This window comes from Mirounga angustirostris, unplaced genomic scaffold, assembly GCF_029215605.1.
Source record: "Mirounga angustirostris isolate CCGP_5_RB_7025 unplaced genomic scaffold, mMirAng1.0.hap1 SCAF_17, whole genome shotgun sequence".
NCBI classification, from domain to species: Eukaryota; Metazoa; Chordata; class Mammalia; order Carnivora; family Phocidae; genus Mirounga; species Mirounga angustirostris.
The window spans coordinates 56,228,117-56,241,936 of NW_026991725.1; the positions used below are offsets into that span (position 1 = coordinate 56,228,117).

At 56.8% G+C, this 13,820-nt stretch overlaps 1 protein-coding gene and 1 long non-coding RNA gene across 2 annotated transcripts in view; one reads left to right on the plus strand and one right to left on the minus strand.

Moving 5' to 3' along the window:
- Positions 1-3,112: 3,112 nt before the first annotated feature.
- The window catches only part of MYO15A (myosin XVA), a 50,867-nt gene continuing 40,159 nt past the window's right edge, over positions 3,113-13,820 (minus strand). The window contains exons 58-65 of the mRNA XM_045888150.3: positions 13,591-13,668; positions 13,161-13,257; positions 11,336-11,496; positions 10,789-10,922; positions 8,923-9,056; positions 8,477-8,610; positions 7,191-7,331; positions 3,113-4,107 (exon numbers count right to left, since the gene is read on the minus strand). Coding sequence (XP_045744106.1) covers positions 4,006-4,107; positions 7,191-7,331; positions 8,477-8,610; positions 8,923-9,056; positions 10,789-10,922; positions 11,336-11,496; positions 13,161-13,257; positions 13,591-13,668 — 981 coding nt within the window. The 3' untranslated portion in view covers positions 3,113-4,005. The remainder of the gene's footprint in view (positions 4,108-7,190; positions 7,332-8,476; positions 8,611-8,922; positions 9,057-10,788; positions 10,923-11,335; positions 11,497-13,160; positions 13,258-13,590; positions 13,669-13,820) is intronic.
- On the plus strand, positions 8,482-10,255 carry LOC135363013 (uncharacterized). The gene is made up of 2 exons (XR_010408683.1): positions 8,482-8,592; positions 9,760-10,255. It is a non-coding gene; the product is annotated as an uncharacterized LOC135363013 (long non-coding RNA).

Sequence of the window (13,820 nt, forward strand, 5' to 3'; positions counted from 1 at the left end):
CGAGAACCTCCCGGGGCTCTCGGGATCGAGTTCATCTGTTTTGCTTGGCGTTCAAAGCCTTTGTTTGAGACCCTTCGGGCCTCGCCTCCTCTCCCCTCCCCGCGAACTCTGAGCGCCAGCCTCGCTCAGACATACTCCGTCACACCTCCTGGCCCTCGCCCAAGCTGTTTCTTCCTCTTGAAATGCCAGTTCCTTCCACCCATCTCCTTCATTTTGATTTTTTGAGGCTCAGCTCACCTCCCTAGCAGCCTTCCCAGATACTCACTGAAATGCAATGCATCTTTGGTTTCGTGATTTGGCCTTGGCCTCTGCCTTCAGCCTCACCTCCCTGGCCATTTTGCTCCCCGCCCGTGTGTCTCTGCATCCTCTCCACTGCCGCCCCCGCCCCCCAACTTGCCAAACACCAGACTGACAGACATGGGTTTGAAGTCCCTGGGCAAGGGACTTACCCTCTCTGAACCTCAGTCTTGTGCTCTGTAAAATGAATAACCTTAGTACCCTCACATTTGGTAGCTGTGAGAACGAAACGAGGTCATGTATGTTAAGCAGAGGGGATTGCACACCTCTAGTCAGGGTCTCCGTTTCCAAACCGAAGGGCCTGCCGGTCCCTGTTGGGAGGTGTGGGTTGTGTCGTTGCTGGGCAAGGCTAGGCCAGCAGGGCCTGTGGGATGGGCAAGGCTGTGGTCAGGCGGCCTGGGCTCCTGCTTCAGCCCCGCCTCGGCCATGCTCTGTGAAGGCCTGGGCAGGGACCCCTCGCCTGCATAATGAGCAATTGGCCTGTGAGGGCTCAGGCCCTCCAGAAGCCCAGCTCCCACCTACCTCGAAACTGCCCTCTAACATGGGGGGGCACTAGATTCTGCCCACCACCTGCTTGACAGGGAGGTCATATCACAGTCGTGAGAAAATCCAGAGACTCCTGTGCGGCGCCCAGCTCCCCTCACCCAGACAAAAATGAGGCTCACCTCTTCTCTAGGTCTCAACAACCCCTCCCATCCCACACCCCCCATCCAAAGTTTCAGTGCGCTCCTTTTTGATTCTTCTGGAGCCAGAGCCCTCCCCTCTCTGAGCCTCACTGAGAGACAACACTGACTGTGGAGCCAGCCTGCCTATGTTCGAATCTTGGCTAGGTCACTTAGTGGTTACCTGCTTCATCTCTGTGGGCCTCAGTTTTCCCGTATATAAAATGGTGATAACAGTCCCCACCTCACTGGGGGTACTTTGAGGGTTAAATGAGTCAGTGTATGTACAATGCCTGGTACAGAGTAAAAACTTGGTGAGAATTAGCTTTTTAAAGGAAAAAAGTCTTCCCCCACCCCAGACATCCATTTGTACCCTATGCTGGACATAATGATGACCCCTTAGGACGTATTTGCTGTAAGACTTCTGTCAGTGCTTCCGGTTTACAAAGAAGGAAGCAGAGGCTCAGAGAGGGCAAGGGGCTTGCCAAAGTCCACACAGCTAATCAGCTAGCTCCACAGCCTTCAACTACCAAGCGAAGATTCTCTTAATAGGCTTGTGGGCTCTGGGCAACAGGCAGCACCCCGAGGCAGGGGGAACCAGCAAGGGGAGTATGTGGACCCCAGAACCTGACCAAGTCTAGCCACTTGTCCCACATAGGGGATGCAATGAAGTCCTTCTGGTTACTTTTCGGTGCCCAAATATGGTGCATCCTGCCACACCCATCTGGGACCTCAAGCCTTTACCAGTTGACTGTCTCGGGCTCCCAGGCGACCTAGACCTTTCTCCTGTATTGTTCTCACCACACGCTCGGCTGGGAACCCCGAGGCTTGGTCCCTTCTACTCTGGATCTCCACACACTTACCTGGAGTTCCTGTCTTTCTAGGTCCTGGCCCAGGTAGAGGGGCCTAGTGTGGTATCGCTACGGTGCCCGAGGGACACAGCAGGGTCTGACTCTCCTGTCACACCTGACTCTCCACTCTGCCTTCTGGGGATTGTGACCTCCTTTTACAAGGGCTTGAATTACTAGGTCCTGAAATCCCAAAGCTCTGGTGTTTGGGTTGTCCGATGCTATGTAGCAAACCACCCCCAAAACTTAGGCTTCAGTCCCCTTTCCATCTCATAGATCTACAGCCTTGCCAGGGATGGGCTGGAAGGCTCCTCTCAGTTCCATGCACATCAGTAGGGCAGCTCAACCTCGAGGAGCCACTTCCAAGGGGCCATACTCACAAGGCCCACCTGGATTCTGAAACCCAGAAGGCCTCTCGCCCCTCACCTGTGAAACTTTCTCCCTCCACTATACCCCTCTCAAACCTTGTGTGAGCCATCCAGTGATGGGGGCCTGGGGTTGGGGCTACCTAAGGAGTGTGGAGTTGGGGGGACAGAGTGACTGCAGCAGGGGTAGCCTGATGGAAAACGCACTCTTTCTGGCTCCTTTTCCACTTCCCTCACTTCCCAAATCAGCTACATGCACTGGATTTCTCTCAGTGGGGCTGCTTTGGGGGAAGCCACCCCGACAGTGTTTGAAAGTGGGACAGCCCCGTGGCCTATGTGTGAAGGGCTCTTCCTTGACCTTCCCTGTCTCAGGACAGCCTGATTGATTCCCTAGAGATGCCAACTTCTCCCCGCCTGTCACTACTAGCAGCGTCCGCACCACAGTTTCCCGGCTGACACGACAGCAGCCCCCGCTTTGGCCTCCCCGTCCCCTACGTTCACTCTGCTTTGTGGTCGAAATGACCTCTTCAAAGTCTGATCTGAGCAGATTACAACCCTTCTCCCACCGAACAACCTTTGAAGGCTCCTCATGACTCTTGGGATGAAATCCTAAATCCCTAGTGTAGCCTGCAAGCCTGACTCCATCCATCCCTGCTGGCCTCTTCAGTCTCAAGTCCTCCACGAGTAAAGCCCACATGCTGTTGCCTCCCCTCATCACCTAGCTAACTCCACTCACAGATCTTGTCATGGTTTATAGTCCTTTCACTGTGAGCAAGTCCCAGGGCTTGGCATTTGCCTCGTACGCAGTAGGTGCTTAATAGCTGTTGAATGAGTAAATACATCTGTCCTCAGGCACCATGGCTCCAGCTACTTATGCCCTCAGATACCTATCCAGCCTTCTCCCAAGCCCAGTGCCTCCCTCCTCCCCAAGTTCCCCAAAGCACCAGCACTTTCCATCAACATTTATTTATTTATCCTTTCATCCATGTAACAAGCGTTGTGCAAGTGCCTACTCTGTGATAGGCATTGTCCTAGGCTCTGGGGGATACAAATGGAATGAACACTGTTTTCTCTGGAATGTTCATTCCCCTCCCCTCCATCTATTCCTAGCAAATGCCGAAAGCCATCCTTCATAACCCAACCCCTGTGTCCCATTCTCTGGGAAGCCTTCGCCAGATTGCTTCCTCCCCAGACTCTGACGTGAAACTTCTCTCTCCCTGCACTATACCCCTCTCAAACCTTGTGTGAGCCATCCAGTGATGGGGGCCTGGGGTTGGGGCTACCTAAGGAGTGTGGAGTTGGGGGGACGGGTCTGCAGGGAGAGATAAGGACAGGTCTCTGCTGGACGCTCTGTTCACGGGCAGTGAGTCAGGGGCTCAGCTGGGCCTCCCAATTCCTGCCTCCTCCCTTAGGCTGCTTTTCCAGCTACTCAGCAACTGTGTGGAGGGAGGAATGGCTTCCAGGCACACCCTTTATGTGCACAGACAAGACCAAGGGCCAGAAATCCAAGCTGAGCAGCGGTGCGGGGAGCACTCGAGGGCACGTGAGGGGCTGCAGCAGATTTGAACATCAGACCCGCAGTAAAGCAAATGCAGAGTCCAGTTTGACTAGACCATCGGTGTGGGGCTTCTCTGCCACAGGGGCGAGTTGGGGCCGGGCCCATACTGCGTATGTGACGCCCGGGAACTTAGGTCATTCGTCCTACCACCTCTTAGTCTCCCTACCAAGCGTCTGGTCCCTTCCAGGGGTCACTGGCCCAGCGAGACCCAGTACCTCCCTGGGGCCACACAGCAAGCCTTCTGGGAGAGGGCAGCTGGAGGGCCGGGGGCTGGGTCACAGCAGCGTAATCTCACTGGGGGGCAGCGTGAGCCGCTTCTCACGGGCACTGAGCAGGCTCTCCACGTGCACGGCCACCACCCGACACAGCTCCAGGCCCTGCAGGAGAGATGGTGAGAGTCCACGCGGCCAGAGACACTCCCCCAGCTCTCCCCTTGGGGTGAGATGTAGTTGGGAGAGGACTGGCGGGTCCCACCCTTGTCTCCGCCTCCCGGCTGGAAAGGGTCAGTAAGCAGGAGACCAGGCGCATCGGCCACCTTTGCTGCGTGTGACCGGCGTGACCTAGGGCTGGTGACTTCAGCTCTCAGAGCCTCAGCGGCCTCATCAGTAGGGTCTCGGTTTCCCAGGGCCTGCCTCACAAGGCTGCAGGGAGGATTCTGTGAGATTTTATTACATGGAAACCCTTTAAATGGAAAAAATGAGTCTAGTTGATAAGTGGTAAGTGTCTAGTGATGTGTTGCCATGGTTACCACGGGGCACCCAGGGCAGAGAATAAGCCATGGGCCAGCCTCAGGGCTCCCAGATGGCGAGGGGAGGAAGAGGCGGCAGAGAATTGTGGAAAATCCACCTGAGAGTGGTTCTCAGACCACAGGCGGCGGGGGCATCCCTGCAGGGATCTGCGAGGGGCCACGGGAGCTGCCCTGACAGAGGTAAAGAGAAAGGACAGGGACTGAGCCGTGACTGTGTGCCATGCACCGTCCCGAAAGTTCCTGCAGCTTACCCCTTCTCGTCCACACCGTATCCCTATGAGGCAGACACTTTTACACCCCATTCCACCGGCGAGGAAACTGAGGCCAGAACTCTGAAAACACTTGCCCCAGACCTCGAAGCTGGTAGGCAGGTGGTGGGGACTTGAACCCAGGGGGTAAGAGGCCCAAGGCCCCACTCCGAAGCGATCTGTGCTGACGTCAGCGGTGCCTGCCCCACGCTTGGGGGGCCCCCTCGGGGGATGAAATCAGGGCATGCATGATGGGCATCGTCCACTCCAGCCAATGCTCCAGCCAACCCTCCCACCCACGTGCAAAATGCGAGGCCTCCCTGGAGCCGTGGCCCCACCTGACAAGTGTGGAAACTGAAGCTCAGTAAGAAGTGGGGCGCCTTGACATCCCCCTCATGCAGCCTGTCAGAGGTGCGCGAGACGGGGACCTAGGTCTGTCGGCTGCGCTGCCGCAATACTCAGCATCACCTCCTCTTGGAAGCCCTCACTGACTACATCCCAGGAAGCTCAGCTACATCCTTCTCAGCACGGATCGTGGGCTACTGGAGAGATTCTTTGACTTGGGGCTCGGTGAGGGCCAGGGCTGAGAGGGTCACAGTGACCTCAGTTTCCCTGTAACCAGTGCACAGCCTGCTACGTAGAGATGTTCAGTGGTCACATGTTGAATCAATGAATGAATGCACCACCACCACCCCCCCCGCCCCAAACATGCCAGAGGCAGAGGCAGCTGCATCAAAGGGGTTGGGGTCTGCAAAGAAGTGGAAAAGCCAAAAAGGACCCATCCAACCATCCATCCTACCAACCACTTTCTGAGTATCTACTACATGCCAGGTGCGGTGCTTGGGACACAATGGAGACAAAACAGACACAGAGCTGGCCTCTTGGGGCTGGCATTTTGGTGGGGGAAACAGACAATATGTAAACAAGTAACTGATCTGCAAGCCCTAAGGAGTTCTACCAAGGTGAAGATAGTAATATATAAGGGAGAAGGTCAGGGAAAGCTTCTGGAAAGAGGTGATGCTGTGCTGCACCCAGATAAATGGAAGGACGGGGAGAGCCCTGGATCGAACCAGGGAAGAGGGGACAAGGAGTGCAAAGGGTCTGGGGCAGAGAGGTGAGGGCAAGCTTGGCATCAGGGAGCTGGAAGAGGCCAGGGTTGCGAGCAGAGGGTGGGGGGGTGGTGAGAGCAGAGGCCAGAGAGGTAAAGAGAGGAGGCGACGGGGAGGAAAAGGGCCCCTGGGTTAGGGCCCGAGAGTGCCTGGGAGGGTTCTCAAGTAAGGCCTGTTGGTCTCCAGGGGAGATGATGAGAGGTCAGGGCAGGAGACAGAAATATGGGGGCTGTCACAGCAGAGACGGTTGCCTCAGGGCCAGAAAGAGTGCGGGGCGAGGGGCTGAGACTTGGCAACATTCAGACATCATCCAGGGGAGGGGGCAGCAGAAAAGGAGCCCAAGAAGGAGCATAAGGTAGGTTCACTGTGGTGTGAGCTCAGAGAGGAAGGTTCTGGGAAGCAGGCCAGGCCAGAAGTAAGGCCAAGACTGGGGGTGAGCTTGGCAGGAGCGGAATTGGGGTGTGGTGGGAAGCAGACTTGGTCTGGCTTGGTCCTGAGTTGCAGCTCTCCAAGAGGTACATGGAGCCGAAAGGGCTCTTTTGTGTCCCTCAGAGGCAGGGCTAGGGTGGTGGGAGTCCCTCCCTCTTGCCCTGGGAGGTCGGCCCCTCCAAGGCAGGCCCTGGTGTGGGGGCCAGTCCTAGGCCCAGATCTTGAGGGGATGTGGAAGGCTGGCAAGGGCAGACATGTGTAGGCCCTAGTCCTGGTCCCACACCTTCCCTGGGCCTCAATCTTCTCTCCCCAGTGGGATGAGAACTCTCACCCCAGGGGTGTGAGACTTGGACAGGAGTCTAGAGGTCAGCCATGCCTTTTAAGAAGCAGCCACAGTTGCTAAAAATATGGGAAGATACAGGGCAGGTGGACCTCAGTTTCTCTGTCTGTCACATGAGGACCCCACCCTCTACCCTCAATCCCAGGCCTCACCATCCATCTTCCAAGCCTCAGTCCAGGTGAGCTTCCTCAAACTTCCTGTGTCCCTGCCCTCTTACCAACCTTCTGTGGCTCCCTAGTGCCCTCAGGAGAATGCCCCGGATTCTTAGGTTGACATTTAAAGGCTTTTCAGACCTTCCCTGCCCTGGCTGTGTCTCCCCAGTTCCCCAACAAACTCCTCAATATTCTGCAAATAACCTGGGCCCTTTCCCATGAGCCTACCACTAAGATGCTTCATTGGGAGACCACCCGAATGACCTACAGTTTTTGCTCAGTTGGGTTAGCTCTGTCCCCAGCACTGGGCTGGATGGATGCTCCCTGGGGCACCTTGGACCTACCTTGGAGCCAGGCCCAGCAGAGAGCCTGGTGGGTGGAATGAAGGAGGGAGGGGCTGGGTGACAAGGCCTGGGTGCCGGGGCTGGACCCACCTGCTCCAGCTGCAGCTGCATGGTGCGCTGGGCCGCCACATCCCCCAGTGCAATCTCCACATATGGGTAGCTGGAGTTGGCCGTGGGTCGCTGGGTTCGAGTTGACTGGATCTCCTTCAGGGGGATCTTCACCATCAGCTCCTACAGGGAGAGGGGAGGAGATAGGCTTGTGGGTGGGACAGCCTCACCCACCCTTACCTCTCCCCTGCAGATCAGATCCATAGGAGGCAGAACTTCTGGGCTGGAGCACCAGTTCCCTAGGACTTGCTGTGTGACCTGGGGCAAGTCGCTTCACCTCTCTGGACTTCAGTTTCCTCACCTGTGAAACTGATTCCACAAATACAGACGCACCCATCGACAGTGTGCCGGGCGCTGTTCTGAAGCCTTGGGAGCTAGGGGTGCAGTAGGTGCCAGTGGTGCCCTGACCTTCCCTTCAAAGCTACTTCTCAACATCTGCCCCTCTTTGTCTGGAGCTTGCTTTCTGCCCCCAGGAGCAAAGCCCAAGCCCGTGCACAGAAATCCAGAGCAATGGGAGTTAGTGATAGAGAGCGACAAGGTGGGTAGACACCCCGGCTCCCTCGCCCCCAGAACAGAGGGCATCCTTCGAGGGGCGTGTTCCAGGCTGTCTCCAGCGCCAGTTCCCACAGCGGGAGCTTGCTGCTCACACACCCTTCCAGAAAGTGTGTTCCCAAGTTGTGTGAGACGTCCCTTCCTGGTCTCACTTCCTCACTCCAGTGTCTCCTAGAATCACCTGCAATAAAGTCCTAACGCCCCGTCCCTCAGAGTGTGAGTGTATTTGGAGACAAGGCCTTGAAAGAGGAAACGAAGTTGAAATGAGACCACCAGGGTGGGCGCAATTCAAATCCGACCCGTGTTCTTAAGGAGAAGAGGGAGCTTGGACACGACGAAGACCCCAAGGATGTGTATGCCGAGAAAAGGCCAGTGAGGAAGGAGAAGGCGGCCATCCACACGCCAAGAAAGAGGCCTCGGGCGGGGCTGGGGGTGGAAACCAACTGCTCTCCGGCTTCGGGCCTCCAGACGGGGGAAGAATCAGTGTCTGGACCCGTGCGCTATTTACGTGAGCGCCCACCGCGGCTGACCTTCACCACAGCCCAATGGGGTGGGTTCTGCCGTTGCACCCATGTCAGGGACGGGCCCGTGAGGCTCAGAGCGGGGCGAAGCCGGAGCCTGCTGCGTGCCGGGGGCCCAGCTCAGCCCCCGGAGGTGGTGCGGACAGGGGGCGGGGCCGGGCGGGGCCGGGGCGGGGCCAGGCTCCGGCCACTCACGTGGGTCTCGGCGCTGAGGAAGTTGAGGCCATTCTGGTTGACGGCAAGGATGCAGGGGGCTGGCACCGAGGCGTTGCTGCAGCTCTGGACGAAGAAGAAGGAGGAGCCGAACATGGGTAGGGCGCTGATGAGGCCTGGGGTGGGGAGAAGAGGGGCGGTCGGTCAGGCTGCAGCCTGCGTCTTCCCTCGGAGGCTGCGTCCTGCGTCGAGCATACGTGTCCTCACCCCAGGGCTCCTCCCGCCTCTCCAGCACCCGCCACCCCCATCTGCCCAGGGCCGCCCAGAGCCTCGGTGGTGCCTTGGTGAACATTTTAGAAAGATGTTCTCTCCAGGCAGGTGCTTGGCTGGGCTAGCACCGAAAATGCCTTTGTGCAAAGAAAAAAGTGCCTCCCTCCCCACCCTCCAGGAGCACCCCTCGCTTATCTGCCCCAGCCGCAGGCGCTTACCCAGAAACTGGGCACGGGCCTGGTGGGGGCTGAGCGCCTGTGACTGCTGCTGGTGCTGGCCCAGCAGGTTGAGCCAGGCCGAGCCGGCCAGGGTGCGGTACAGCTGGGCCGGGATGTAGTCCTGCACCTCTCGCCTGCGTGTGGAGGGATAGCGGGCCTGAGTGCCCACGGTCACACGTGCCCTGCACGCGGTCTCAGTCATCCTCGCCACGGGGCAGGTGTTAGGCCAAACCGACATGATCTTTGCACCTCCCCGGACGACTAAATGCTGCCTGTCAAGTGGGCTCACTCGGCACCTTGGTCCATGGCAGGGGCTCCATGACCGTGGCCCCTATCCATGACCGTGGCCCCTACCACTAAGCTCCCTGTGTGAGATGAGGGGATTGAGGCTCCGAAAAGTTCCCTGACTGGCCCCGGGTCACACGGTGACTGAGTGAACTAGGGGGCCGAGGCTTGAACCCAAGGTGGGTTAGTCCTTTGTAGCCCCAATCCCCAAGGGGAAGCCCAGGCCATAGGGGTGAGACGCACTGGGGCAGGGGGAATATGCTGGTGGGGGTGGGGGGCAAAGTGACCACCAGCAGCAGCGGGTCAGAGCATGGAGCAGAGCAGCGTGGGGCTCCAGGCTGGACCCGTTGGGCCAACAGAGCCCCTACTCCAGTCCCTTCTGTTTGGATCCTAGTTTCCCCACCTATTAGTTGGGTAAGCTTCAGTAAGCCCTGTAACCTCTGTGGGCCTCAATTTCCTTGTCTGTAAGGCGGAAAATAAAGATTAGCTGCGATGATGCACGCAAAATGCCTTCCAAAAAGTAAAACTCAGTGATTTTTTTTTTTTTTCCAGGATTGGGATTATAGCTGTACGTGCTTCCTTCGCCTTTTGCCTAAAATTGGAACATAAAAAGAGTTTTACGGAGACAGCGTACCTACCTACGTTATCTCACTATTATTCATACCAGGGCTTCTCAGGCTGTGGCCAAGGGCCTGGGAGGTCAAAGCCATTTCCCTGATAACATTAAGAGCTAAGATGTTACTTGGCCTTTTCCCCTCCTGTTCTCGCACAAGTGGAATTTGCCAGAGGCCACATGACCTGTGAGATCCCAGCTCACCGACCGCAGAAGCACATCTGACCAGCTGTCTTCTGTTAGGCCAGTTGGTAAAGAGATGGGCAAAACGTAAACTCGTGCCACTCTCCGATTTTTTAGGAAAATACAGTTGTTTTTTAGAAGTTGTTTGTATCGGCACATAATTTACATTGCTTGAGTTATAACTGCTTTTCACGTGATTTTAGAACTACAGTTATTATACAGTTATTTATACTGTTTAATACATTATCCTTATTTTTCAAACAAATATTTGAAGTCGTTTCTCAGTTTCAGTTTTCAATACTGTAAGTACGACCCACATAACGAAAGCTCTTTGGGGTCCTATGTTTAAGAGCAAAAATGTTCTGAGACCAAAAGCCTTAGGATGACTGATGTATCACCTCTTTGGGGACATAGGTTGAAAGGCTGCCTGACACCCAGGATTTATTTAAGGAATCTCCTATTGTTGGGGATTGAGGTTGTGGTACCGCGGTGAACGTTTCTGTGGCCGAATCTTTCTGCGTGGCCACAGAAACCTGTTTTTTTGTGCATCTCCAAAGCTTTTTTATCGTTCCATTTTCTCTGAGCTGTGAAGACCCACCAGACGCAAAGTGTTGCGGAAGGAGGCTGAGTCCCAGCTCACGGTGGGTGGTGGAAGATTTCGGCCCCAGGGCCAGGACCAGCCCCCGCCCCCCACCTTCCCAGCCAGCTTGGCAGATGCGGGTGCAGGAGCGGAGTGCTGGGGCCTGGAAGGGCCCTCGGCGGGGCGGGGTGAGGGGTGTGCTCACACACTGGGCAGGTAGGAGTGGTCCTTGGCCCGATGCTGCAGGGAGGCCAGCTTGGACATGTGCTGCAGCTGTTGCTCGCTGGGCTGACCGGCTGGCACGCTGCTGAACAGGCCCTTCAGGTAGTCGGGCAGGACCTGCGGGGGACAATTCCGATCAGGGGCTGCAGGCAGGCCTGCACTCACGCTTTCCTCTGAGGAAGACGTGAACACACGCGATTTTAATAGTTCCGCTCCCGCCCGTTTCTGGGCTGGGGTGGCCGGCCACCCTCCTGGGCTTTGGGGAACACTGAGAGGCATGTGAGGGTGAGCGGGGAGGGCCGTGGCCCTGAAGGCCACATGGGAGTCCCCACAGTGGCCAAGGAAGAGTGTCATGGACATCTGCATTGCAGCACTCAGGAATGGCCAGTGGGCCGGGGATTCTGAAAACTGAGCATGCACCCAGAGTCGCTATAGCTGGGAAGGCCTCAGATGCCAAGGCTGTGCAGTCTGACTTCGCACAGGGGAGTGTGGAAGGTTCCAGAACCCCAGAGTGGACCACATGTGCTGACCTGGTTGTAGTGCATGGTCACGTAGAGCTCATTCTCGAACTTGAGTGGCTGATCCCAGAGCACACGCCGGAACCAGAGCATGCAGCCACCATCCACCTGCTCCATCTCCAAGGCCACGTCCAGGATGTAGGCACAGCGGCTGAGCGGGCACACGTGCTGGCCTGTGGAGAGCCGGGGGTGACTGCAGAGCGTACGTGCAGAGCCTGGGCGAGGCCCTTCCCGCTCCAGCATGTGGAGTCCTTCCTAAAGGGGAGCATGTGTATGGAACAGGGTGCCCTATGTCTGCAGAATGCTGATGAGCAGAGCTGGGAATAATTCCAGTCCAAGCTACAGCCTATCTAGGTCTCAGAAAGTGTCCTGGGTTATGCTCCGAGGAAGCCCAGCCCCTTTCCAGAGGAGGCTGGGGACAGGGAGAAGCACCACAGGCCGCAGATCATGAGACCCATGGGTGCTTTTCTACAGAACTCCCTCAGGAGAGACCCCTTGCCCAGCTCCTGGAATGGGTTGGGGGTGGGGAGGACTGGGGCCTGGCAATGAGGGGGTCTGAGTCTGTGAGGGAGGTTTAAGTTTTTCCTTCTTGCATTGACCTTCCTGCTCCCCATCCCACATCTTCAGTAACATTTTACCAAAGAGGGGGTGTGGCATGATGACAAAGTCCAGACTCTTGAGGCTAGACTGCCCGGGTTCAAATCCCCACGGTGTGACCTTAGGGAAATCCCTTAACCTCCACTGAATAATGGACCCCCTCCCCAGAGAGGTCCATGTCCTACTCCCCAGAACCTGTGAATATGTTTGCCTTCATGGCAAAGGGACTTGGCAAATGTGCTTAAATTAAGGATTTGGAGAAGGGGAGATTATCCAGGATTATCGAAGTGGACCCGATGTCATCTCAATGGTCCTCAGAAGGAGAGTTAGGAAGGTGAGAGAGAGAGAGAGAGAAAGGTTTGAAGATTCTACACTCTTGCCTTTGAAGATGGAGGAAGGGGCCAGGAGCCAAGGGGTGTGGGCGGCCTCTAGAAGCTGGAGAAGGCAAGAAAAGGGATACTCCCCTAGAGCCTCCAGAAGGAGCCAGGCTTGCTGACATTTCAGGACTTGTGACCTTCAGAACCGTAAGATAATATATTTGTGTTGTTTTAAGCCACTAAATATGTGGTAATTTGTTATAGCAGCCACAGGAAACTTATTCAACCTCCCTGGCCCTCAGTTTCCCTGTCAATGGGGCTGATCACCGTCTACTTCGTAAGGTTGCTGCCGGGCTTAAAGGAGTTTTACAATTAAAATGCTTGGAACTGTGCCTGGGACACCGTATCTGGTCCATAAATGTCAGTTATGAGGACCATTTTGTTACCACTGCCCCGCCCTGTCTTAGCTGGACCCGGGCAGTCAGGACTGAGGACACACAGTTCAGAGCCCAGGCAGCAGCGACAAGGGCTGGGTGCAGGTGGCTGGGGCCGACCACGGGGGCAGGAGGCAAGACCACGGTCTAGAGTGGGCCGCAGATGGAAGGGGCTTTGGGCCGCGTGAGAAGGGCCAGGCGGGACCACTGTTACAGCCTGAGAGACAGGCGGGCCCCAGAAGCCAGGGCCTACTCAAGGAAACTTCCCAGGACGTGAGCTGCTTGAGGGCAGGGCCCATGGGCTCCCGCTGAGCAAGCCGCTGTCCTCCATGAACTTCCAGTCTGGTAGGCAAGACCAACGTCCAGAGCTGGGGCTGCTTGGCGCACAGGAAAGTTCTTAGGCATGGCAGCCCGGGGCTCCCTGAAGGAAGTGGCATCTGACCTGGGCCTTACAGGCTGGGCCCAGCGTCCCTAGTCCTGGCCGCTCACCTCGGTTGGTGACGACAAAAATGACATACTCGCTGAAGGCCTCGGGGCGTGTCAGAGCCATCTCGGCACAGATTTCTTCCACCATGTCCAGGGCCACCTGGAGGGAGGGAAGGGTGAGGCTGGGCCAACTGAGCCGATCTCCGTCCTCACAGTCGGCCCAGGCCCCGGGAAGCCAAGCACAGAGTTCCTCAGGCCCCCTGCAGGTACACGAACGATCCTCTGAGAATCGGCCTCATGCAGGGAAGGAGCACAGCTCTTGGAGTCTGAGAGACTCAGGGTTCAGATTCTTCCTTGGCAGTATGACCCCTCACCTCTCTGAGACTTGGTCTGCTTCCCTGAGACATAAGTCCTGCCCTGCCTGGCTCAGCACCCTTGGGGGCCCACCAGTCTCCCTCCAGCACCTGCCTGCCAGAAACAGTCCCTCACGTACAGTGCACGTTTTGATTTTGAGATGGCGTTCAAGGCCTCCAGGGAGAAGAAAGAGCTGCCTCTTGGAACTGCGGCCCGCCTGGGACAGAGAGAGGGGAGGACATGAGAAAGGCCAGGTCCTGGGATCTGGGCCAGCAATTGTCCCCGGCCATGGAAGTCCCCCAAGCCAAGGGGCTCTGGACCGGCGTGGGCAGGAACACTTGTGAACGCTGAGTGCCCACAGGGTCTCTG